Source organism: Budorcas taxicolor, chromosome X (genome assembly GCF_023091745.1).
Source record: "Budorcas taxicolor isolate Tak-1 chromosome X, Takin1.1, whole genome shotgun sequence".
Lineage (NCBI taxonomy): Eukaryota > Metazoa > Chordata > Mammalia > Artiodactyla > Bovidae > Budorcas > Budorcas taxicolor.
Window position 1 is genome coordinate 34,295,663 of NC_068935.1, and position 24,925 is coordinate 34,320,587.

At 37.3% G+C, this 24,925-nt stretch overlaps 1 protein-coding gene across 1 annotated transcript in view; it reads left to right on the forward strand.

Annotated features, from left to right (window-relative positions):
* The window catches only part of TENM1 (teneurin transmembrane protein 1), a 629,447-nt gene that overhangs the window by 66,519 nt on the left and 538,003 nt on the right, over positions 1 to 24,925 (forward strand). Inside the window, exons 2-3 of the mRNA XM_052662865.1 lie at positions 10,188 to 10,448; positions 12,295 to 12,351. Coding sequence (XP_052518825.1) covers positions 10,188 to 10,448; positions 12,295 to 12,351 — 318 coding nt within the window. The remainder of the gene's footprint in view (positions 1 to 10,187; positions 10,449 to 12,294; positions 12,352 to 24,925) is intronic.

Sequence of the window (24,925 nt, forward strand, 5' to 3'; positions counted from 1 at the left end):
TTGGACATGACTGAAGTGACTTAGCAGCAGCAGCAGCATGACAAACCCACAGCAAACATTATCCTCAATGGTGAAAAATTGAAAGCATTTCCCCTAAAGTCAGGAACAAGACAAGGGTGCCCACTCTTACCACTACTATTCAACATAGTTTTGGAAGTTTTGGCCACAGCAATCAGAGCAGAAAGAGAAATAAAAGGAATCCAGATTGGAAAAGAAGAAGTAAAACTCTCACTGTTTGCAGATGACATGATCCTCTACATAGAAATCCCTAAAGACTCCACCATAAAATTACTAGAGCTAATTAATGAATATAGTCAAGTTGCAGGATATAAAATCAACACACAGAAATCCCTTGCATTCCTATACACTAATAATGAGAAAATAGAAAGAGAAATTAAGGAAACAATTCCATTCACCATTGCAACAAAAAGAATAAAATACTTAGGAATATATCTACCTAAAGAAACTAAAGACCTATATATAGAAAACTATAAAACACTGGTGAAAGAAATCAAAGAGGACACTAATAGATGGAGAAATATACCATGTTCATGGATTGGAAGAATCAATATGGTGAAAATGAGTATACTACCCAAAGCAATCTATAGATTCAATGCAATCCCTATCAAGCTACCAGTGGTATTTTTCACAGAGCTAGAACAAAAAATTTCACAATTTGCATGAAAATACAAAAAACCTCGAATAGCCAAAGCAATCTTGAGAAAGAAGAATGGACCTGGAGGAATCAACCTGCCTGACTTCAGGCTCTACTACAAAGCCACAGTCATCAAGACAGTATGGTACTGGCACAGAGACAGAAATATAGATCAATGGAACAAAATAGAAAGCCCAGAGATAAATCCATGCACCTATGGACACCTTATCTTTGGCAAAGGAGGCAAGAATATACAATGTAGAAAAGGCAATCTCCTTAACAAGTGGTGCTGGGAAAACTGGTCAACCACTTGTAAAAGAATGAAACTAGAACACTTTCTAACACCATATACAAAAATAAACTCAAAATGGACTAAAGATCTAAACATTAGACCAGAAACTATAAAACTCCTAGAGGAGAACATAGGCAAAACACTCTCCGACATAAATCATAGCAGGATCCTCTATGACCCACCTCCCAGAATATTGGAAATAAAAGCAAAAATAAACAAATAGGACCTAATTAAAATTAAAAGCTTCTGCACAACAAAGGAAACTATAAGCAAGGTGAAAAGACAGCCTTCAGAATGGGAGAAAATAATAGCAAACAAAGCAATGGACAAAGATTTAATCTCAACAATATACAAGCAACTCCTGCAGCTCAATTCCAGAAAAATAAATGACCCAATCAAAAAATGGGCCAAAAAACTGAACAGACATTTCTCCAAAGAAGACATACAGATGGCTCACAAACACATGAAAAGATGCTCCACATCACTCATTATCAGAGAAATGCAAATCAAAACCACAATGAGGCACCATTTCAGGCCAGTCAGAATGGCTGCTATCCAAAAGTCTACAATCAATGAATGCTGGAGAGGGTGTGGAGAAAAGGGAACCTTCTTACACTGTTGGTGGGAATGCAAACTAATACAGCCACTATGGAGAACAGTGTGGAGATTCCTTAAAAAACTGGAAATAGAACTGCCATATGACCCAGCAATCCCACTGCTGGGCATACACACTGAGGAAACCAGAATTGAAAGAGACACGTGTACCCCAATGTTCATCGCAGCACTGTTTATAATAGCCAGGACATGGAAGCAACCTAGATGTCCATCAGCAGACGAATGGATAAGAAAGCTGTGGTACATATACACAATGGAATATTACTCAGCCATTATAAAGAATACATTTGAGTCAGTTCTAACAAAGTGGATGAAACTGGAGCCGATTATACGGAGTGAAGTAAGCCAGAAAGAAAAACACCAGTACAGTATACTAACACATATATATGGAATTTAGAAAGATGGTAACAATAACCCTGTATATGAGACAGCAAAAGAGATTCAAATGTGTAGAACAGTCTTTGGGACTCTCTGGGAGAGGATGAGGGTGGGATGATTTGGGAGAATGGCATTGAAACACGTATATTCTCATATGTGAAATGAATCACCAGTCCACGTTCAATACATGAGACAGGGTGCTCAGGGCTGGTGCACTGGGATGACCCAGAGAGATGGGATGGGGAGGGAAGTGGGACGGGGGTTCAGGATGGGTAACACATGTACACCTGTGGCGGATCCATGACGATGTATGGCAAAACCAATATAATATTGCAAAGTAATTAGCCTCCATTTAAAATAAAAAAAAAGAGTAGGTGTTTGAAGCATTTGCAGTTGTTTTAAGCAGTCATTTAACTCTTTAGCTCACTGTTCTCACTTCTCAACATGGTATTGTGCTGCAAATTAATGCAGTTTGACACACACACACACATGCATACATACAAAATACACACAATAAACAAACAGCTTCACATCCTTAGTGAACATAATGAAAATACAAAAGTATACATGGAAGACCACAATGGTCATTAAGGATTCAGGCTCCAAAGTGATATGAATAGCCAGAAAATTGGACCAGCATAGGTAAGAAATGAGAAATTTTTAGGGCCATTGAGCACCATGCATTTTCAGTGTTCAGTAGCCCTGAAAATTTCTCATTTAGGCCAGGAAGTCTCTGTCTCATTTGAAATGTTGAAATAAAGGGAACCTGCATAGGTTCTCATTGATCTAAACTTCTGTTGAAGTCCAGGACCTCCCACCATCATTTCTCATCCCTGAATCTTTTTCTAGACTCTTGTCATGAAGGCTGTAAAACAGGCCTTTGGGTAACTGAATTAGTTTCAGAGAAAATTTTCCCATTTTATGTGAGTACAGTCTAAGCTGGACCCTGCAGTAAGATGAATATTTATTCAAGGAAGTAAACAGAAATTGTTTATTCCCACATCATATTTCCTTCCTTTTTAGGTTGCTAAAGGATATTTTCATGTCGATCTAAACAAGATTAAAGTCCCTTTTGATTTCTTCCAAGTTTCTGCCTCACATCATCATCTTCCTACCTCATCTCCAAGAATTATGCTATAATTCTGTGTCCTTCTCTGGTTTGGACCATGTTTACAGATTCGCAACTCGCTATACTTCGGAGTGCATCCTTTCTAACATTATTAACATGGTCTTTTAACGGTGTTCTGGGATGGCTCCAGTGAGCCAATATCAGTGACAAAGCATGAATGTTTATATTTTAGGCTTTTAATTCTGCCCGGGTTTTTTGCTTTATTTTTCACTATACTGACAAGATGGAGAAATCTTGAAAATTAAATAAGGCAAAATTGGTAGGTCCTGAGTACCAAGATAATGAGTGCATTTGGAGCTGTGAGGTGGGGAGACTAGGCTTTAGGAAGCTTAGTTATTTAAGTCCTCTGATATCCACAGTCTCCAGACTTGCATGTGGGAGCCTTCCATCTATTACTCCTGTGCCCTAGAAAAGGCTGATGAGGCCTGAGCAGAAAAATAAAGGTCAGTTCTGGGTGGTGTACCTTTATTACTCTGTTGTCATTTGGACCTTTAAAAAGGCTCTCTGTGAAAATTGCCAAAGGACATGAAATGGCCCTGTTAACTCACTCTGTTCAGTGCCTAGTGTAGTACTGTGGATTTGATAAAGCTTTTTCACAATGTAAGAGAAAAAGATGTTAAATTGGGCTAATTTTCGAAGACTAGGAGAAATCAGAGAAGTCTATTTTGTTTTGTTTTCGACTTGAAATTGAGTGGGTGTTCAGCAGAACTGTGTGTAAGTAAACTTACATGAACTGATTTGTTTGACAATTTGATATCATTTTCCTTTCAAAGTCCCGAAACTGAGAAATGTAAAATGGTACCCAGTTGTGAAAATTATTTGCCTTCTGTCTGGTGTTGCTCCTTTCTACCTTCTCTCCCTCCCCATCTTTCTCCCTCCCTTCCTTCTGCCTTCCTTCCTTCTTCCCTTTCTCCCTCTTTTTTTTCTATCCTTCCTTCCCTTCTTCATATTTCTTTCTGAAGACTGTAATAACTCATTGAAAATTTCCCTAGAGCCAATAATGAATTATTAGTGGCTGTGCAGTATTTTTTAATTGTGTGAATTTTTATTCACTGTGCCATAGAGTGATGATGGTTTAGTCACTAAATCGTGTCCAACTCTTATGACCCCCATGGACTGTAGCCCGCCAGGCTCCTTTGTCCATGGGATTTCCAATGCATTGCCATAGAATAATTTTTGTAATAGCCACATTCATAAACTGATGATTTCATGTTTCATGAGGAACTATTTACTAAATTGATTTTTTACATGATATAGTTTATGTACTCTGTTTATCAATAATCTTACAATTCACAATGAATACCTAGGCTGTATCAATACTTTAACATAGTAAGACTTGTAATCATGACAAGATCTTATTTAGCTAATGTGACTGATTATCCTTCACAGTAGAAATAGGAATAGTACCTTGACCCATAAAACCACTAATACTTTTCCCTTTTGAAAATATTAACCATTTCACATTTTGCACTAACAGCCTTAAGTTATAGTTAACAAATTTTATTACAAGAGAGTTTACCTAGAGATTTATTTCTAGTTGGACCTGAACATTTTGCAAATGAGGAAACTGAGGCCCCAAGATATTAACTGACTTATCTAAAAATCACATGGCTAATTAATAGCACCTGTCTTTGCATATAGTCCATAAGGCTTGTTATGAATTACAGTAATTAAGGATAATAATTTTATGGCCTCTCTCTCTCTTTCTTATTTTGGAAGTAGAGTAAATTCTTTGGAAGTTATATTCCAAATCACTCAGGTCATGGCTAAGATTTATCATGCTTTTTGACTTCCAATGATTTATTTGGAGTGTGATGTCCTAAAGGTCCATTTTTAGAGGAAGGGTGGATAAGTAGAATTGAAAGAAAAATAAAGTCTTGAGCTTATCAGAAACTCAGAAATGGCATTTCTAGAAAAATGCTGATATAAATAACCGTTACTTTCTCTTTCAAGTTTTGATAAATGACTTCTTCAGGCTGAACACCTGAAGATCAACCCCTAGATTCATAAAGAATATATAGTAGTTCATTTTATTCAGTACGTTGTAGAATTTTTTTAAAAAATATTAACTCATTAGCATTAATAGAGGCCTATAGTGATTCTGCAAGGAGATCCAACCAGTCCATTCTAAAAGAGATCAGTCCTGGGTGTTCTTTGCAAGGAATGATGCTAAAGCTGAAGCTCCAGTACTTTGGCCACCTCATGCAAAGAGTTAACTCATTGGAAAAGACTCTGATGCTGAAGGGAATTGGGCACAGGAGAAGGGGATGACAGAGGATGAGATGGCTGGATGGCATCACCGACTCAATGGATGTGAGTTTGAATGAACTCTGGTGGCATGCTGCAATTCATGGGGTTGCAAAGAGTCGGACACGACTGAGCGACTAAACTGAACTGATAGTGATTCTTCCTGCCAGATCCACTCAACTTAGTCTCATGATTCCCAGCTACAGAATGTTCCCTTAGCTGCTGAAAGCTCATCAGTGATCAGTTTCATCTTTATTTTCCCCTCTAAAACTAACTTTCAACTCTATGTTCCTTACAAAAAAAATGTTGCCAAGAGGATCAATGACAAATCATGAGTCACTTAGCCTTGAGTGCCTCTTAGCTTATAAATAAGCAAAACAGCATTTTGAATACCTTTCTGTTCATTATTACATGTACTTTCTACCATTAGGAGGAAAAAAGCTGAGCCTCCTTCTGGCTCAGAGACCCTTGGCTCCACTTGTGAAAACTAAGGAGTTCTTCAGTGCCCTAACTCTCTTTCTATCTTATGCTCTTATCGTTGTTGTTTAGTCCCTAAGTCATGTCCAACTCTTTTGCAACCCCATGGACTACAGCCTGCTAGCCTCCTCTGTCCATTGGTTTTTCCAGAGTACTGAATGGGTTACCATTTCCTCCTCCAGGGAATCTTTCCAACCCGGGGATTGAACCCATGTCTCCTGCTTGACAGGTGGATTCTTTACCACTGAGCCACCTGGGAAGCCCATCTTATGGAATACAATGCACTGAAAAAAACAAGTATAGAGGTATAACTGAAGTAACAATAAACTACACAAACGTAAAGTGTACAATATGATAAACTTTGGTATGCATACACATGTGTAACTATTGCCACAGTCAAGATGGCAGATGTTTAGATATCCCAAAGGTATCTTTGTGCCCCTTTGTTCTCTATTTCTCCCTTACTTTCTTCCCCTAGACATAACCACTGATTGGCTTTCTATCACTGCAGGTAGGTTTGCATTTATAGAATTTTATTTAAATGGAAACATGCAGTATACACACCTTCTGTTGGTCTTTTTTTTTCACTCACCATAATTATTTTGAGGTCCATGCATCGTATTATATATCAAATGTTCTTTTTTTGACTGAGTAGTATTCCACAGTATGCACATACCACAGATGATTCATCCTATTAGCTCTTCATGGACACTTGGGTTGTTTCTAATTTTTAGCTGTTACTGAGTAAAGTTTCTGAACAACCTCATACAGATATTTGTGTGGACAGTGATTTTTATTTCTTTGTGAAAAATGTCCCAAAGTACCTTGTTCTCCTGTTAAATTTAGCTTTTCCTCTTTAGGAAGCTGCCAGATTATTTTCCAAAGTGATTATACCATTTGACTTTCTTACCAGCAGTGTATGTAGTTTCTCCACAGCTGATGTGGTCAGAAGTTTTTAACCATTCTGGTAAGTCTGTAGTGGTATCTCATTATAGTTTTAGTTTGCACTTTCCTAATAACTAATGATGTTGAGCATCTTTTCATTTATTTGTTCCTTCCTATATCTTTTTCTGTGAAGTTTCTCTTTGAATCTTGCCCATTTAAAAAACTGATTTCAACTCTTTTTTTAATCTGTTCAGATTTGTCTCCTACAAGGCTGCAAAATAGTTTTTCCTTTCAATCAGAATTAAATGCATGTTCATGAGGCCTACATACATCATTCACTTGGGATCATCTTTGTCTGTTTACTCCTGAAATGTAGTTTCTCATGTTGCCAGTCTATCCATTTACATCTTAGATATTCTAAGATTGTACTTACATTTCTCTTGTGGCTAGCTTTTTGGTAAGAATAGATCTATACTAAATCCAATTGAACTTTATCTTCTCTTGGGAAAAAGTAGTATTTTGGTAATAAGGTTATATGTGCAAGGCTAAAAACATCCACTTATGGTACCTTGTAAGTGCTTTTATAGAAAGTACATCCTATGGGAATTTTGAATACCACCAAGACGTTTGTGTTTTTAAGGAAATAATTTACAATGGTAACATTGATTTCAAGAAAGGGAAGTGAGGCTGTTCAATGAATATCACTTTTGTAAATAAGTGAAACTTTTCCTTTTCTTTCTTTACTTATTTAAACTTTTTTCTTTATCATCAGAAAACAAGCAACTGATAGCTTACTTGGATTGTTACTTTTGAAAGTTACATATTGGTAAGGAAGTATACTTTTATCTGACTGTGTTTAAGGGAATGTGGTGTTTAGTCTTTGCATTCAAATCATTGTTCCAATAGAAATCTTACATAATTTTTTATCATATTATACCACATTTCCTTAGACGGGAACAAATCCATGTTCAAGTTTCTTTTTGAATGGTGGGAAAATCCCTTTAACAAAGAGGGATTCTGCTTACATCCATCAGTGGTTATTTTAAAAGAACTTTTCTATTATTTTATATTCTGAAGTGACAAATTAGCTGTCTATTTTTATTTGCTCATCCTTTTCCAATGAATGTCTTTAATATGACTCAGATGTGTATATTAAAATCTTTGGAAAGTCACATCTCATACATCATTGTATGAGTGAAAATAAATGCAGGTTTGTGCTTTTAAAAGTAAATTCCCTAATTAGTGCCCTTAATCTATGCAAATAGATGGGAGGGGGCACTTCAGAGTAATTCAGTTCAATAACTTTCTTGCTGGTGTCTAAATAGAATTTGAGTTGTTGCAAAATCTTTGGTAATGCCACAGTAAGATTGCTCTCTGACTTCTCTCATTTTCCTAGCTCCCACTGATTTATAAGAAAACTGTAGGGAAGAAGTTTTCAAAGTATGGTCCTTGGACAAATAGCATACGCCTTAACCTACGAACTTGTGAGAAATGCAGATTCTTTAGCTCTACCACAGACCAGCTGAATAAGACATTGAAACAGGGTGGGAGAGGGCAGGCACAGCAACCTGTTTCGTGACAAACCTTCCAGGTGATTCTGAAGCATGCAGAAGTTTGGGAACCAGTAGTCTAGGGGAAGGAAGGAAGTTGTGAATGCAGGCCTAGATAAACTTCCTTTTCTACAGTTCCAAGCTGACACGTTCATGACAAGGTTGCTGCAGCAACAACTACACAGGATTGGATAGCTTTGTGAAATTAAGAGGCATGAATACAAACTGATCACAATGTTCTAGATCACTAAGATTTATATTGGGAAAGATGGATTTTTACTTTTAGCTTGATGTCGAGGAAAAGCCCAGTTTCATAAGGTTTTGTGTGTGATGTGGAAACCATGCCTATTTTTTTAAACATCACTCCTTTGGAATTTAGAAAATTTTGGTAGAAAAACAGAATTACTCTTAAAGACAGTCATCACAAAAATCATAAGCAACATCCTCAACAGAGATGAATAACCCTGAAAAAATTTATAATTGACTTTCCCTAATACAATATAGTAGCTTTATTTGCCTGCAACATGTTTCACAGAACACCGTGCTGGGCCCCTAATGGCTATTGAATGAGCATTAAGATTTGATTTGTTAAACCCTCATTTGACAATTACATGTCACACAAAAATACAGACATTTAAAAACCCTGTTTGTATTCTGTACTCATCTTTCTAGAAGAGTTAGTTTAAATTGGTCTAAATATGGTCAGTCTAAATTCTAGCACTTTCTGTATTCAAAGAATTAAATTCATTTTAGGGTTTGCATTTTATTGATATGTGCTAAGGATTAGATGCACTCAGTTAAGCTTCTTCCTGGCCAAATGACATACCCTGTCTCTGATGTCAGTCTGAGAAAATCTTATATAGTGTACAACATCCCCAGATTACCTTATCTAAGTATTACATGGACATTTCAGATGATATGTCTTGGCATGTGGTCATTTTTCATTAACTTATTAAGGTCTGTTAAAGCATCTTTCCCCCTTTTTGACACTTTGCCATAATTGAATGCAAAATTGACTATAAAACTGAATGAATGCCTGATATCCATGCAGTAAGCTGATGACTCTTCCTTGGTTTCTAGCAGACATCAGTTGCAGATGTTCTAGGAAAAAGGGCTCTGTTGCTATCCAATATTGGCTATGGACAGTGCTGTCTGCCCTCTGGACTTTATTTTCCTCAACTGTAGACAGAGGGGATTCATTATATCATCTCTAAGATCCTAAATATTTTATGATTCTAAGGCTTAGGGGAAGTTTGGTGCTGGGGGTCGGGGGGGCGGGATCCAAGCCTCAAAGCACTGCTGAGGTATAATATATGATTGAAAGATTTTGTGTATTTCTTGAAAGAATGAATGAAACAGAATAACTAGCATAAAGTCAGCCTCAATATTCTTTGGAGACAATGGGAAATAGTGATATTAGGTACTCATAATTTTAGAGTTTAGACTAATGTGTTTGGGAAAAATACTTTTGAAAAGTATATTTAATCTTAATGCTTTTCCCTCAATGTTTTCACATTGAATTATGTATTCTTAACTCTAAGGTATATGAAATACTTAGAAAAGGCAATAATTTTAATATTTTAAGCATAGATGTGCTCTGACAATCATATATATTCTTCCTAGAAGAGAAATATCTTTTAAAGGACAGCTCTCTACACTTTATACTCCCCTGTACTCACTTACTTCATTACATTTGTGTAATCTAAAATTGTAGCTATAAAGCTATTTTAGGCATGCTTTTTCCAGAACCTTGTAAGAATCAACAGGAGCATAATTTTAAGCTACAGAAGCACAAAATAAGCACAGAATCCTAGCTACCATAAATGGCCAGAATTCTAACTTTGCAAAGACATAAATACTAACAATGGAGGAGGGGAACATCAGGACAAAAAAAGTAGAATTTGACCAGGTATTTCTGTTTCCTTCTAAATGTTTCCTCTGAACTTTGTTTCTTCTCAGAGATGGAATTCTGTGAGACTCCTCACACTCTGTGCTCTGGCTACCAGACAGACGTGCACAGTGTTTCCCGGCACGGCTACCAACTAGAGATGGGATCTGATGTGGACACGGAGACAGAAGGTGCTGCCTCCCCTGACCATGCGCTGAGAATGTGGATCCGGGGGATGAAATCAGAGCATAGTTCCTGTTTGTCCAGCCGGGCCAACTCCGCATTGTCCTTGACTGACACTGACCATGAAAGGAAGTCTGATGGAGAGAACGGTAATATAGCCACCTATATTAATAGTTTATGGAAAACCCAGAGAGAATGCAGGTTTTAGCCTTTGATTTGTTTTTCCTTCCTTATATCTGATACCTTTCATTTCCTATACAAAATGAAAATGCAGGGTCCCACAGACAAGGCGTGTACCTAAGTATCAGGCAAATAGACACATTCATTTACAATAATAAATAAAGTACTTTTTATTTCTGGTCGTTCCCCCAAGGGAAATCGATCTTATATCATCAGCAATATTATGCATGTCTTATTCATTACTCACCTTTTATTTTCATCTTTATTTTCCAATACAATACTAGTGATATTTATTTCAGAAGTACTCATTTCATGTATTTTGACTTTGTATCAATATATGAACAATGAGGCGAACAGCTGTATAACCAAGCCTATTTTGTACGTGTTTTCTATTTTGATTCAGATTAACCTGTCAAGTGTACAGACAAAGGCAAAGTAACCAGATTAGGCTGAAATGATTAAAAAAAAAAGTGAATTACCATCAGCCATTTGCCAGACAATAAGTAATAAGGGCAGTATCATTAAATTGTAATTATGTATTATTTTCTTACAACTTTTAGAAATGGAAAAGTTTTCGTCACTTTGATTTGTTGGGAAGAGATTAATTTGTTTTGTTTCCTGCTTTTCTATCCCTACGAAAGAACAAAGTCCTTTCATAAAAATCACATCAATGCTTATTAAACACATTAATCACTCTTCTCATCATTCTATTTGTCTGCATTTCATAGGTCCCATCACTGGGGACCTGGTCTGTCAGCAGTGGCTAGTTAGTAATTTCTCAGGTGCCAGAGCGGTAGCCAACAGCCCTGTACCTGCAGTTCTTTCTGTTCTGTCCTCCTCTGCCTCTCTCAGCCCAGAGGGGACATTGGCCACAAAGATATAATCAGGAATGACATTTGTCCACTAGTTAGAATATCATTTCCTAAATGAGAGGCCATTACACTTTGTAATATCACCAACTATCCTTGAGGGTCTGGATTTTTTAGGCTTATTTTCATGTATGTATATATGCAATGCTGAGTTTGACCAAGAGTATGGAGGAGGTGAAGTGTGGAAGTGAGAAGGGAACATACTTGATCTCTGTCATGCATATTCATGTAAGTGAAGGAGCAGTAGCATGGATGTTGGGAAACCCTGCACTGGTCCCTACAGTTTTCTGGGCTTTAACTATCAAACGAGAAAAATAACAACCAAATTTATGTGAAGTCAGGTAATAGAGGAGCTCCTCTATTTCCAAGACTTCTTGTTCTGCCTTATCTCACTCCCCACGCACATGCGTAAGTCCGCAGTCTTGTCTGACTCTGTACAACCCCATGGACTGTAGCCCACCAGACTCCTCTGTCCATGGAGTTTTCCAGACAAGAATACTGGAGTGGGTTGCCATTTCCTACTCCAGGGGATCTTCCCAACCCAGGGATAGAACCCACATCTCCTGCATTGGCAGGCAGATTCTTTACCACTGAGCCACCTAGGAAGCCTTCACACCTCACAAAAGGAATATATGCCAAGTTCACTGGGCTGAAACATTAAAAGAAAAGAGTTCCCCCTAGGCTCAACCATTCTTCTACTCCTGCAAGACCCTAGGTCTGGGGTTTCTTCTGGGGTGATGAAACTACTCTGGAATTAGATAGTGGTAATAATTCCACAACTCTGAAAATACGAAAAGCCACTTTAAGAGTGTGAACATTATGGTAAGTGAATTGTATTTTGATTGAATCTGTTATTTAAAAAATACTACTGGACAAAGAGTAAAGATTGAAGAATCCCAGATGAGTTGAACAAGGATTAATTAGTAAAACATATTTGCTATTACAGGTTTTAAATTCTCTCCTGTCTGCTGTGACATGGAGGCTCAAGCTGGGTCTACTCAAGGCAAGTGTTTCCAAATATTTGATGACAAATTGTTTTTACCTCACCCCATCTCTGACAACCAGCCTGCACAGTTCAACCCTGCCCATCTGATAAACAACACACAGGCCTGGTTCATTAACCTGTCAAAGATTAGTTTATTGGTAGCTTGTTGGTTTGTTTTCCTCTGAAGATTTCATGGGTATGTGTTGATGGTAACAGTGAGGAGGTGAGGGAGGAGCTGAGGACAAAGACAAGATTTAAGGTTGAATAGAGAAACATTAATTTAGCATGAGAGTAGAGATTTAAATCAGGTATGGTTGGTTTTGGCCTCATGATTTCTACATCATCTATGGTTTTTTGCATAACTCTAGCCATTGATTTAGTATAGTTCAGATACTGTCATAATTTTACAATGCCACCTAGCAAATGGCCTTGGGCTTTTCCCTCCAATGCTCTGGCTTGGCTTAAGAATCACACTACACCCCTGTAACTACACCCCTGTCCCTACACCCCTGTCCCTGTCGTCAATTATAAATAACACCTTCAAATGAAGGAAATGCCGTTCATTCTTTTCTGTAGACGTGTTGTCTTTCTTCAGTGAGGGGACACTGGTGTCCTTTTACTTTTGCCTTTATTGTGCTCACTGGCTTTGCCCCTTTGCAGAGGGATACTTAAAACAATATTTATAAATGATTTTGATGAAAATCAAGTACTTTGCGAGATGGGGAACCCTCACATCTGACCACAGGGCAATGACTCAAAATTTGTTAGCAACTGGGGGAAATGTATCAGGGGGGAGATGTATTAGAATCAGTTTTATCAAAATGCACATTATCCTCCCCCACCATGAGAACTGCTTACTGTGATGAGCCACTATATGTACTGTATTCATGTGCCATATCCCTTGGAGGTTTGGGGAACTTTCGGGAATGTTTGGGGCTGTGCAACTTCATTTCGCCTTCTATCTAATCATCCATCTACCTTGGTCATGTAACACTATTTACTGAGACCGAGTTGGAAGACTTAGGAGTAAAGGATACGTGTCCTGTCTTTTTCTTTACAGGTTTATCTCCCTTATGGTTTATTTCAGGAATTGGATAGGGTACCACAAAATTGGGCAGGACTGCCAAGGTAAAAAGTGATCCAGTCTGCTAAAAACTAGTTTTAAATGCCAGCCTCTTTTGGCCCAATGTATACCTCCAAAGAGGATTTCAGTAGAGCATAGTGATAAATAGTTTGTACTGTGAAGCCAGACTTAGTTTTAAATCCCAGCTTAGATTTAAATCCCAGCTGTGTGATGTTGGGAAAGTTGTATAACATTTCTGTGCCTGAATTTCATATCTGTAAAACCAGGAGGACATTACTATCCACCTCTAAGATTTTGTGATCATTGAATAAATGAATGTATATAAAGGATAACACTTGTATCATATAAGTATAGTCAGAATGTTCATTATTCTTATTGATCAGTACTTCACAATTTCCAAGTATACTTTTAATATATTTATCTCATTTCATCCTTATGACCCATCTATAGAATGATTCTATTGTTTCAGCATTTTACGCAGGAGGAAGACTTAAAACAGCTATTTAGAAACAAGTTAGCTACATACAATTGATTGTTTTCCAAATAGCCAGAATTTTTAGCTCCTTTGAATCATGTATGAATATAAGACATGAACAACTTTACTCAGTTAGATAGAGTTCTATAAGTTTTATTCTGCTCCTGCTAGCAATTTTCAGTAAGGAGTATACAATTTGGAATCTTATTTATGACCTTGTGTAAGATTTTACCAATTTAGAGTCCATAAATTTTCAACAAGGGATAACCAGACCTGGCCTGCCTTCAGCATTTCCATAGATTCTTACAGAGGAGGTTTGATTTGAGATAAGAATATAAATGGTTTTTCTAAAAGCATATTAATTTGAAAAAACAAGTTATTTTCAATGAATTGAACTTAATGTTTCTGTGTAAATATTGCTATTTCTCACTGATCTCATGCATTCATGAAAGCAGGCCTGGCGGGGAATCTATTCCAGTAATTTGAGTTTGTATATACTATGTTTGAAAAGAGTAAAGTAGCTTAAAATTTTTAGGATTTATATACTTCACAACCTAAGACTCCATGCCACTCCATCCATGTGCTTCAGTTAGTGTCAATGACATTTTATTTTGTTTCTGTCTTATATATTCTGATTTTTAGATTATTGATGATGCAATGATATAATATCATGGGGTTGATTTAGGATGATTTAAGCTTCACTCCTATAAATTTGGGAGAGAAGTGAAAGTAGGAGAATTTGTTAATTTGAGTAGGTTTTTCAGCTGGGAAAGATTTGAGATGTGATTTCAAAGACACTTTGAATTCTATTCATCCTAGGCTATTATGACTTGCATTTTCTACTTATATTTCTGAAATTATGTCTGTAAGGACTTATTTCTTTCATTAATTAATTGGTCAAGCCTTTCAAAATATTTATATTTTTTTCTCACTTTTGTAAACTCTGTTTGGTTACCCTTAATTGAATTGAAGTTTCCAATATGCTTTAAGCCATGAAAAATTAAAATAAAGAACCTTTACTTTCCGAATGAAACCAACTGAGAGGTCTGAAGTACAGGGATGGGAGAGCAGCAGGTAACAGAAGAGAATGTGGGTTTCTTGGCTTTCAGAGGACAGTCAGAATACTAATGCACTTTATTTCCATTCCCTCAAATACGTCCTAAGTAAACCCTTTGTTGTGTATTGATGCTTAATCATCTGTTATGAAAACTGCAGATTTACTCAAATTAGCTTCATCCTGAGGCCCATAAGCAGGAAACTTGGATATCATTCATAATGCTTTGTTCATTTTACCCCTTTTCTACTCCCGTTTCACATTACTACCAGTGTAACTGTTCACTGTAGGCTAATACTTGAGTTGTTTATCTTCTGTCTTCAAAATGGTTTTTAATAAGTACTAGACGGGAAGCTACTTGAAGACAGAGCCTGGTTTATTCACTGTTTTTTCTTCAGGACTTAGCCACTGAATCTGGAGAACAATAGGTACTAAAAAATGAAGAATATACTTTACTCTTTGGGATTCCCTGGTAGAACAGTTAGTAAACAATCCACTGGCAATGCAGGAGACTGGCTATAATATGTAGGAGATGAGGATTTGATCCCTAAATCGGGAATTTCCCTAGGGGGAAGGACATGGCAACCCACTCCAGTTTTCTTGCCTGGGAAATCCCATGGACAGAGGAGCCTGGCAGGCTACAGTCCATGGGGTTGCAAGAATTGGATATGACAGCAACTAAACCACCACCACCACCACGCTTTACTCTCAGGGGAGAAGTTAAAACTGAGAGATAATATATTCTGTAGTTCTTCTCAAAATAGAAATGTTGCGTGCATGTTCAGTTGCTCAGTTGTGTCCAACTCTTTGTGACCCCATAAACTATAGCCTGCCAGGCTCCTCTGTCCATGGGATTTTCCAGGCAAGAATACTGAAGTGGGTAGCCAATCCCTTTCCCAGGAGATCTTCCCAACCCAGGGATCAAACCCACATTTCTTGCATTTCCTACATTGGCAGGCAGTTTCTTTACCAACTATGCCACCTGGGAAGCCCTTAATAGAAATGCTACAGTGGGTCAAACCTCTTGTCATCTAACACACGACTCTACCTCTGACAGGTGATACAGTGGGCTTTTCTTAGAATTTGGCAGGCCTACTTGAGCATTAACATCAGTGATTAGAGTGTTCCTCAATAATGATATTTGACTCTACATTAGGTTGGAGAAAAAAACTATATTAACAGCTAAATTTGAGTAATCAATTTCCAGGAATATGTTTTTCACATGTGGCCTAAATGAAACATTTGGATTAGAAAACGTCAAAGTGCTTATCAAGGTGCTAAATAGAAGGAAATAGTTAAAGAAAGGCATTTTTAACCTTTAATAAAGTATGTCACAAAGAAATTACTGTGGCTATACTCTTGTTGTTAATGATATTTGTGTGAGCAGTATTTATTGAACAACTACTCTTTGCCAGGCTCTATATTGGGGACTGTGCTGTGCTGGGCCTAGTCACTCAGTCGTGTCTGACTCTTTGTGACCCCATGGACTGCAGCCCTCCAGGCTCCTCTGTCCATGGGGATTCTCCAGGCAATAATACTGGGGAGGATGCTGTGCCCTCCTCCAGGGGATCTTCCCAACCCAGGGATCAAACCCAGGCCTCCTGCATTGCAGGCAGATTCTTTACCAACTGAGCCACAAGGGAAGCCCGTATTGGAGACTGGGGATATATAAAAGATGACCACTACACAATTTTCGCTCTCTCAGAATTTACAGTCTAGAGGACAAGAATGATGCCCTATGAATTAGAATTGTTTATTATTCCTTATTGTTGTTATTGCAGGTAAAAGAAACACAACTTGAGCTAACTTAAACCTAAAAAAGCAAATTTATAAAAAAGGGGCATGTGAATGCTTCATGGGACCAGGACAAAAGAAGGAACTAGATTAGAAGAATTGCCTGTTCCTTTGCCTCTTGCTTCTGAATCCATTTCCTTCAATCCTGTCTCTGTAGATTTACTTTCTCTAAATCTCCATCCACAAGGCAAGCATAAAACCTGGCAAAGATGTCCCCAGTTTATATTTCTTATGTTCAGTAAAGAAGTTGAGATTAACTGTATATTTTTCAATGCCATTTCTAAATTCCAGTGAGATAGAATACTTTTCCCAGCTTGAGTCAGATGTCTACCACTAGTCCCATCAGCTATAACCAGGGAGTAAATTTAGCAATACACATGTTGCTTTTGGGGAACCCACCCACTGGATCCCTGGAGCAGTTTGCAATGCAGGTGGTCAGAGTCAAGTGGGCATGTATACCCAAAGAAGTCTGCTGGAGACAATAAAGGCTAACTGTAATACAATTTAGTACCATAATAAAAAGTATGTGCAGCTTGCTATGAGAACACAAATGATGGGAAATCATTTATCAAGGTAAAAATTATTATATTAGCACAATCTAAATAAACATTGTTCTGATGGTGAGTGATTAAGTAAATGGATCGTGGTGTAAGATAGTCCTACTTTTGTGCCCTGGTTCTGCATCTTAACTCTTGTGTGTCCTTGGACAAGTAACTAAAGCTTTCTAGGTCTCAGCTTGCTTGTCTGTCAAATGGAAACATTACCTATTTCCATTTTTGTGTGTGAGGATTAAATGAGAAAATGAATATATAGCACCTTACAGTTTGCCTGTTATATATTAAATGCTCAATACATCTTAGTTGTGGTTATTTGTTACACAACAAGAATTTATTATGCATGTATTGTGGGGTAGATGCTCCAGGGTGAAGTCTCTTTTATCAAGAATTTACCAGGCTGTGGCTTCTGAAACATCTGGTATCCCAGGAAACTCTAGTCTAGCAGAACTCAGCCTACTTTCTCATTTCCTTGCACTTTTCTTACCTTAAATAATATATCATTTTGAAAGTGAAGGTAAAAGTGTTAGTCGCTCAGTCCTGTCCGATTCTTTGTGACCCCACAGACTGTAGCCCACCACGTTCCTCTGTCCATGGAATTCTCCATGCAAAAATACTGGAATGGGTCGCCATTTCCTTCTCCAGGGGATCTTCCTGACCCAGGGATCAAACCCAGGTCTCTCGCATTGCAGGCAGATTCTTTACCATCTGAGCCACCAGGGAAGCCCATATATCATTTTTTATTTTTACTTTATTTTACTTTACAATACTGTATTGGTTTTGCCATACATCAACATGAATCCGCCACGGTTGTACACGTGTTCCCAATCCTGAACCCCCTCCCACCTTCCTCCCCATACCATCTCTCTGGGTCATCCCAGTGCACCAGCCCTAAGCATCCTGTATCCTGCATCGAACCTAGACTGGCGATTCATTTTAATAGCCAACAGTCTTGTTCTGCTAAGTAGAGGTGACTGAGAGGAAATTCAGTGAAGCACTTCAGACCTGGCTGACGGTTAAATCCGTAGTATTGTATTTCCTACTGTCACTGGAGTAGCCCCTTAAGATAGAGCTGGGATTTCAACTACTCAGAGGCCTTGTTGATTTCCATGATTGTTGGGCAGCTGAGCTCCCTATGCACTGCTTGGAACTTTACAGGTAGCAGATTATCTGATACAATCCCATGATAGCCAAAAAATCCATTACTACTACTCCCCATTGCTTCTCAGTGCATACAGCAGAAACCTGGTAATATACCATGTGCTAGCAATAAATACCATACCATCATAGCCATGCATTTGTCATTCTCAGAACCTGAGTTGCTCCATCAGAACAGCAGGAGTGGTGAAAAAATAGCTAGCCTAACACCTGAGTTTCTTGAATGACATATAATAGTTTATGCCAAAATAAGGAGTTATTCCTTCTGATGTTTGACCATGTGGGGCCATTCATGTGCAGTTAATGGAAGGGATTTGTTTATTTTACATTTCTTCCTTTTGCTTTTTTGTTTTCCCCTGCTAGTGCAAGTTATACAGGACACTTCCACAGCAATGTAAACAGTTCCTCAGGAACCATCTGAATGTCGAAGGAAGTGTGTGAAACAATGCAATGACTTGGTAATAGCTTCGACAGAAGCCCTGCCACATAACTGACATCCTAATGGCTCTGTTGGACCCATTAGAGATGTATAAGACAGTGCAGTTGACTTTGTAATGGCTCCTTTGAAAACATTACACGATCAGGAAGAGTGTAAGTCATTGGGATTGCTTGATCTGTGGGTGAGACACTTCTGGGATGACTGTGATACTCTTACAATTGAGAACAGATTTGATGATACTGAAATTTCAAGTTGTAATAAAATTAGATATAACAAGCTCATATTTTCCTTTTCAGTAGGTAATTTTAACCACTATTTTTAGTATTAAAGTAATATCAACTGATGTTTTAAAAATTAAAACAGTAAAAACATGTTTAAAGTGAAAAATCCTTCTTCTTTATGCTTCTATATAAAATATGGAAGTCACAGGATTACAAATATTCCAATATCCACATGCAAGAAAATAGAAATTATCAACTGGCATATAAGTCTTTGAGGTAATATTGTAACTTTGGGAAATACATAGATAGGACTTCCAATTGTATCAGCAAGACAAGAAATTATCAAGACATTCTTGAGAGGTAACAGTGTTAACAGTATATTATGTATAATTCCTCCCAAATGTTCTGTACATATACAAATGGGATAACATAATATAAAAAAATCAATAACTTTTTTTCTACTAAAGATTATATCATGGATATTTTCCCATGTTTGTAGTATAGATCTGCCTTATTCTTCTTAATAGCTGTATAGTATTCTGCTTCTCTATGTATCATTTTTTATTTAGTTAGACTTATGTTTCTGGAAATCTGAGTTTCCAGTGCTTTAATATTAAAAACAATGCTGTACTTAACATCCTTGCACACATGTTTTTGCACACCTGTTAGATAATTTCTTAGAAGTGATGGGCCAGGCATATGTACATTTAGCAATTTCTATGGATAATACAAAATTCCCCTTTACAAAACCAATTTTTCTTCCTACTAGTGCTATATATAGCACTACCAATGCATGTGTTCTCCTGTATCATTATCAACACTGGCAATGAATGAAATATCCCAATCTGGTACATGAACTGTGGTATTTTGTGCTATTATTTTGCGATTTAACTATGAGTAAACATGAGCATCATTTTGTATGTTAATAGACCATATACATTTTTTCTAAACTGTCTGTTGATATCCTTTACCCATTTTTTCTATTCATATTTTTATATTTCATTTTTAATTAATTTTTAATTGAAGTACAGTTGATTTACAATGCTACACTAAAATGACTCAGTTATACACAGATTTGCTTAGTTGCCCAGTCGTGTCCAACTCTTTGTGACCCCATGGACTGTAGCCCGCCAGGCTCTCTATCCATGAGGATTCTCCAGACAAGAATACTGCAGTGGGTTGCCATGCCTTCCTCCAGGGGATCTTCCCAAGCCAGGGATCAGACCCAGGTCTCCTGCAATGCAGGCAGATTCTGTCTGTACCATCTGAGCCACCACATACATACATACATTCTTTTTTGCATTCTTTTCCATTATGGTTTGTCCCAAGATATTGAATAGTGTTCTCTGTGTTATACAGTAGAACCTTGTTGTTTATCCATTCTATATGTAATACAGATTTTCATACTAATTAATTTTCAAGAACTTTTTATATATAAAGGGTAAAAAAAAAACTTTGAACACATGCATTTTTCCTAGTTTGTTATTTGCCTTTTGAAATAGGTTCCTATGGTATATTTGTATTTGTAGATATAGAGCTTTATATTTTTAAGTGATCAAATTCAACCATCTATATTTTATAGCTTATGGAAGTGTATGGAGATGATAGATACAAACAGAAAATCCAAAACGAGTTAATGTGCTTACAGTTCCTCATGTTCCTTTATAACAGTGATCCTTAACCTTTTTGACACCAGGAACTAGTTTCTTGGAAGATAATTTTTCCAAGGACAGGGTTAGGGGAAGGAAGTTGATTCAGGGATGATTCAAATGCATTACAATTATTGTGCACTTTATTTCTATTGTGACTCAGCTGGTAAAGGATCCGCCTGCAATGCAAGAGACCTGGGTTCGATCCCTGAGGTGGGAAAATCCCCTGGAGAAGGGAAAGGCTACCCACTCCAGTATTATGGCCTGGAAAATTCCATGGACTGTATAGTACATGGGGTTGCAAAGAGTCAGACGTGATTGAGCGAATTTCACTTTCACTTTATTTCTCTAATTATTACATCAGCTCCACCTCAGGTCATCAGAGATTAGATCCCACAGGTTGGGAACTCCTGCTTCATAATGATCCATGCAACTTGTTATTTCAGTTGAATTAAAACAGGCATGTTCCATGTTACCAAGTCTTAATTAAATAGTATTTTAAATATATTAGTAAAGATGTAACATATCGTAACTATACCTTTTTTTAAAATTTTACTTTATTTTACTTTACAGTAATGTATTGGATTTGCTATACATCAACATGAATCTGCCACGGGTGTACACGTGTTCCCAATCCTGAACCACCCTCCCACCTCCCTCCCCCTACCATCCCTCTGGGTCATCCCAGTGCACCAGCCCCAAGCATCCTGTATCCTGCATCGAACCTAGACTGGTGATTCGTTTCACATATGATATTATACATGTTTCAATGCCATTCTCCCAAATCATCCCACCCTCTCCCTCTCCCGCAGAGTCCAAAAGACTGTTCTATACATCTGTGTCTCTTTTGCTGTCTCGAATACAGGGTTATCGTTACCATCTTTCTAAATTCCATATATATGCATTAGTATACTGTACTGGTGTTTTTCTTTCTGGCTTACTTCACTCTGTATAATCGGCTCCAGTTTCATCCACCTCATTAGAACTAATTCAAATGTATTCTTTTTAATGGCTGAGTAATACTCCATCATGTATATGTACCACTGCTTTCTTATCCTTTCATCTGCTGATGGACATCTAGGTTGCTTCCATGTCCTGGCTATTATAAACAGTGCTGCGATGAACATTGGGGTGCACATGTCTCTTTCAATTCTGGTTTCCTCGGTGTGTATGGCCAGCAGTGGGATTGCTGGGTCATAAGGCAGTTCTATTTCCAGTTTTTTAAGGAATCTCCACACTGTTCTCCAGAGTGGCTGTACTAGTTTGCATTCCCACTAACAGTGTAGGAGGGTTCCCTTTTCTCCACACCCTCTCCAGCATTTATTGCTTGTAGACTTTTGGATCGCAGCCATTCTGACTGGTGTGAAATGGTACCTCATTGTGGTTTTGATTTGCATTTCTCTGATAATGAGTGATGTGGAGCATCTTTTCATGTGTTTGTTAGCCATCTGTATGTCTTCTTTGGAGAAATGTCTGTTTAGTTCTTTGGCCCATTTATTGATTAGGTCGTTTATGTTTCTGGAATTGAGCTGCAGGAGTTGCTTGTATATTTTTGAGATTAGTTTTTTGTCAATTGCTTCATTTGCTATTATTTTCTCCCATTGCTTATAGTTTCCTTTGTTGTGCAGAAGGTTTTAATTTTAATTAGATCCCATTTGTTTATTTTTGCTCTTATTTCCAGTATTCTGGGAGGTGGGGCATAGAGGATCCTGCTGTGATTTATGTCTGAGAGTGTTTTGCCTATGTTCTCCTCTAGGAGTTTTATAGTTTCTGGTCTTACGTTTAGATCTTTAATCCATTTTGAGTTTATTTTTGTGTATGGTGCTAGAAAGTGATCTAGTTCCATTCTTTTACAAGTGGTTGACCAGTTTTCCTAGCACCACTTGTTAAAGAGATTGTCTTTAATTTATTGTATATTCTTGCCTCCTTTGTCAAAGATATGGATTTATCTCTGGGCTTTCTATTTTGTTCCATTGATCTATATTTCTGTCTTTGTGCCAGTACCATGCTGTCTTGATGACTGTGGCTTTGTAGTAGAGCCTGAAGTCAGGCAGGTTGATTCCTCCAGTTCCATTCTTCTTTCTTAAGATTGCTTTGGCTAACTAGTATAAAAATGCTGTTAATACAATTGGCATCTTTGTGGTTCAAATGTTGGTCTTTTTCTGATTTCTTCCTTATAGTAGACATTTACAAATAAAATTACAGGACTCAAGAATGTTTATATTAAGACTCAAGAGAGATATTAACAAAGTATTTCTGAATTTATACTATCCCATTTAGCAAAGCATGAGTGACCATTTCCCTCACTAGTGCTAGATGATTTACTTTACAATATTTTTGCTAATTTTTCAATGAAATTTTAAAACAGTAATAACTATTGTTTAAAATTACATGTCATTTATTGATTCTGAAATGAAACCTTTTTTCATCTTTTTTAATGGCATTTCCTCACTTGTTAATTGAACTGACTTGAAAATATGTATCATAAAAAGTGAAAATATGTATCATAAAAAGTGAAAATATGTATCATAAAAAAATCTGGAACTAACAAATAAATCTAAGAGCCAATTCTGGGGTGGGGAGCAATAAAATAGATAAGACAGTGCAGAAAATAAAAGAAGATAAGAAATAAGCATGTCAAAATAACTATAAAGAGGAAATTAAATGATTCATAAGAGACTACTTTGTGTACCTCTTTTAAGATATACTTGAAATCCTGAGTGGAATAAATGATCTTATAGAACAAATATAAATGGCAAAAATGGCCTGAGAAAAGAGAAAACCTAACTTTTCTAATTTATATTATAGAAATAAAATTTTCAAAGAGCCACCCAAACCAAAGAAAGTAGCAGAAACAGACAAAATCTGCCAAAAATTTAAGAAACACATATATCATTCCAATGAGACTTAAATGTCTTCAGAGCATAACAAAAGGGAACTCTTCCAAATCTTCTTCTAATTTTTTGAAAGCAAAAAAACAATGAGATCTAAAGCATAAAAAGAAATCACAAAGTAAATCTACAAACCAATTGTAGTTCTGAATTCTGATACAAAATTCTGAGGTAAAATACTGGCAAACAAGGTCCAGCAATATAGTAAAAGAATAATACACTACAACTAAGTGTAGTTCTTACTGGGGAATGCAAGGAGAGTTCAATATTAGGAATTTTGTTACTCTAGCTCATCATATGAATAGAGAAATATAGGCAACTCATGACCAGTCAGTCGGTGATGCAATCCAGCCATCTCATCCTCTGTCATCCCCTTCTCCTCCTGCCCCCAATCCATCGCAGCATCAGGGCCTTTTCCAATGAGTCAACTCTTTGCATGAGATGGCCAAAGTATTGTAGTTTCAGCTTTAGCATCAGTCCTTCCAGAGAACACCCAGACCTGATCTCCTTTAGAATGGACTGGTTGGATCTCCTTGTAGTCCAAGGGACTCACAAGAGTATTCTCCAACACCACAGTTCAAAAGCATCAATTCTTCAGCGCTCAGCTTTCTTTATAGTCCAACTTTCACATCCATACATGACCATAGGAAAAACCATAGCCTTGACTAGACAGACCTTTGTTGGCAAAGTAATGTCTCTCCTTTTTAATATGCTATCTAGGTTGGTCATAACTTTCCTTGCAAGGAATAAGCAACTTTTAATTTCATGGCTGCAGTCACCATCTGCAGTGATTTTGGAGCCCAATAAAATAAAGTCTGACACTGTTTCCACTGTTTCCCCATCTATTTCCCATGAAGTGATGGAACCAGATACCATGATCTTAGTTTTCTGAATGTTGAGCGTTAAGCCAACTTTTTCACTCTCCTCTTTCATTTTCATCAAGAGGCTTTTGAGTTCCTCTTCACTTTCTGAAATAAGGGTGGTGTCATCTGCATATCAGAGGTGATTGATATTTCTCCTGGCAATCTTGATTCCAGCTTGTGCTTCTTCCAGCCCAGCATTTCTCATGATGTACTCTGCATCTAAGTTAAATAAGCAGGGTGACAATATACAGCCTTGACATACTCCTTTTCCTATTTGGAACCAGTCTTTTTTTCCATGTCCAGTTCTAACTGTTGCTTCCTAACCTGCATATAGGTTTCTCAAGAGGCAGGTCAGGTGGTGTGGTATTCCCATCTCTTTCAGAATTCTCCACAGTTTATTGTGATCCACG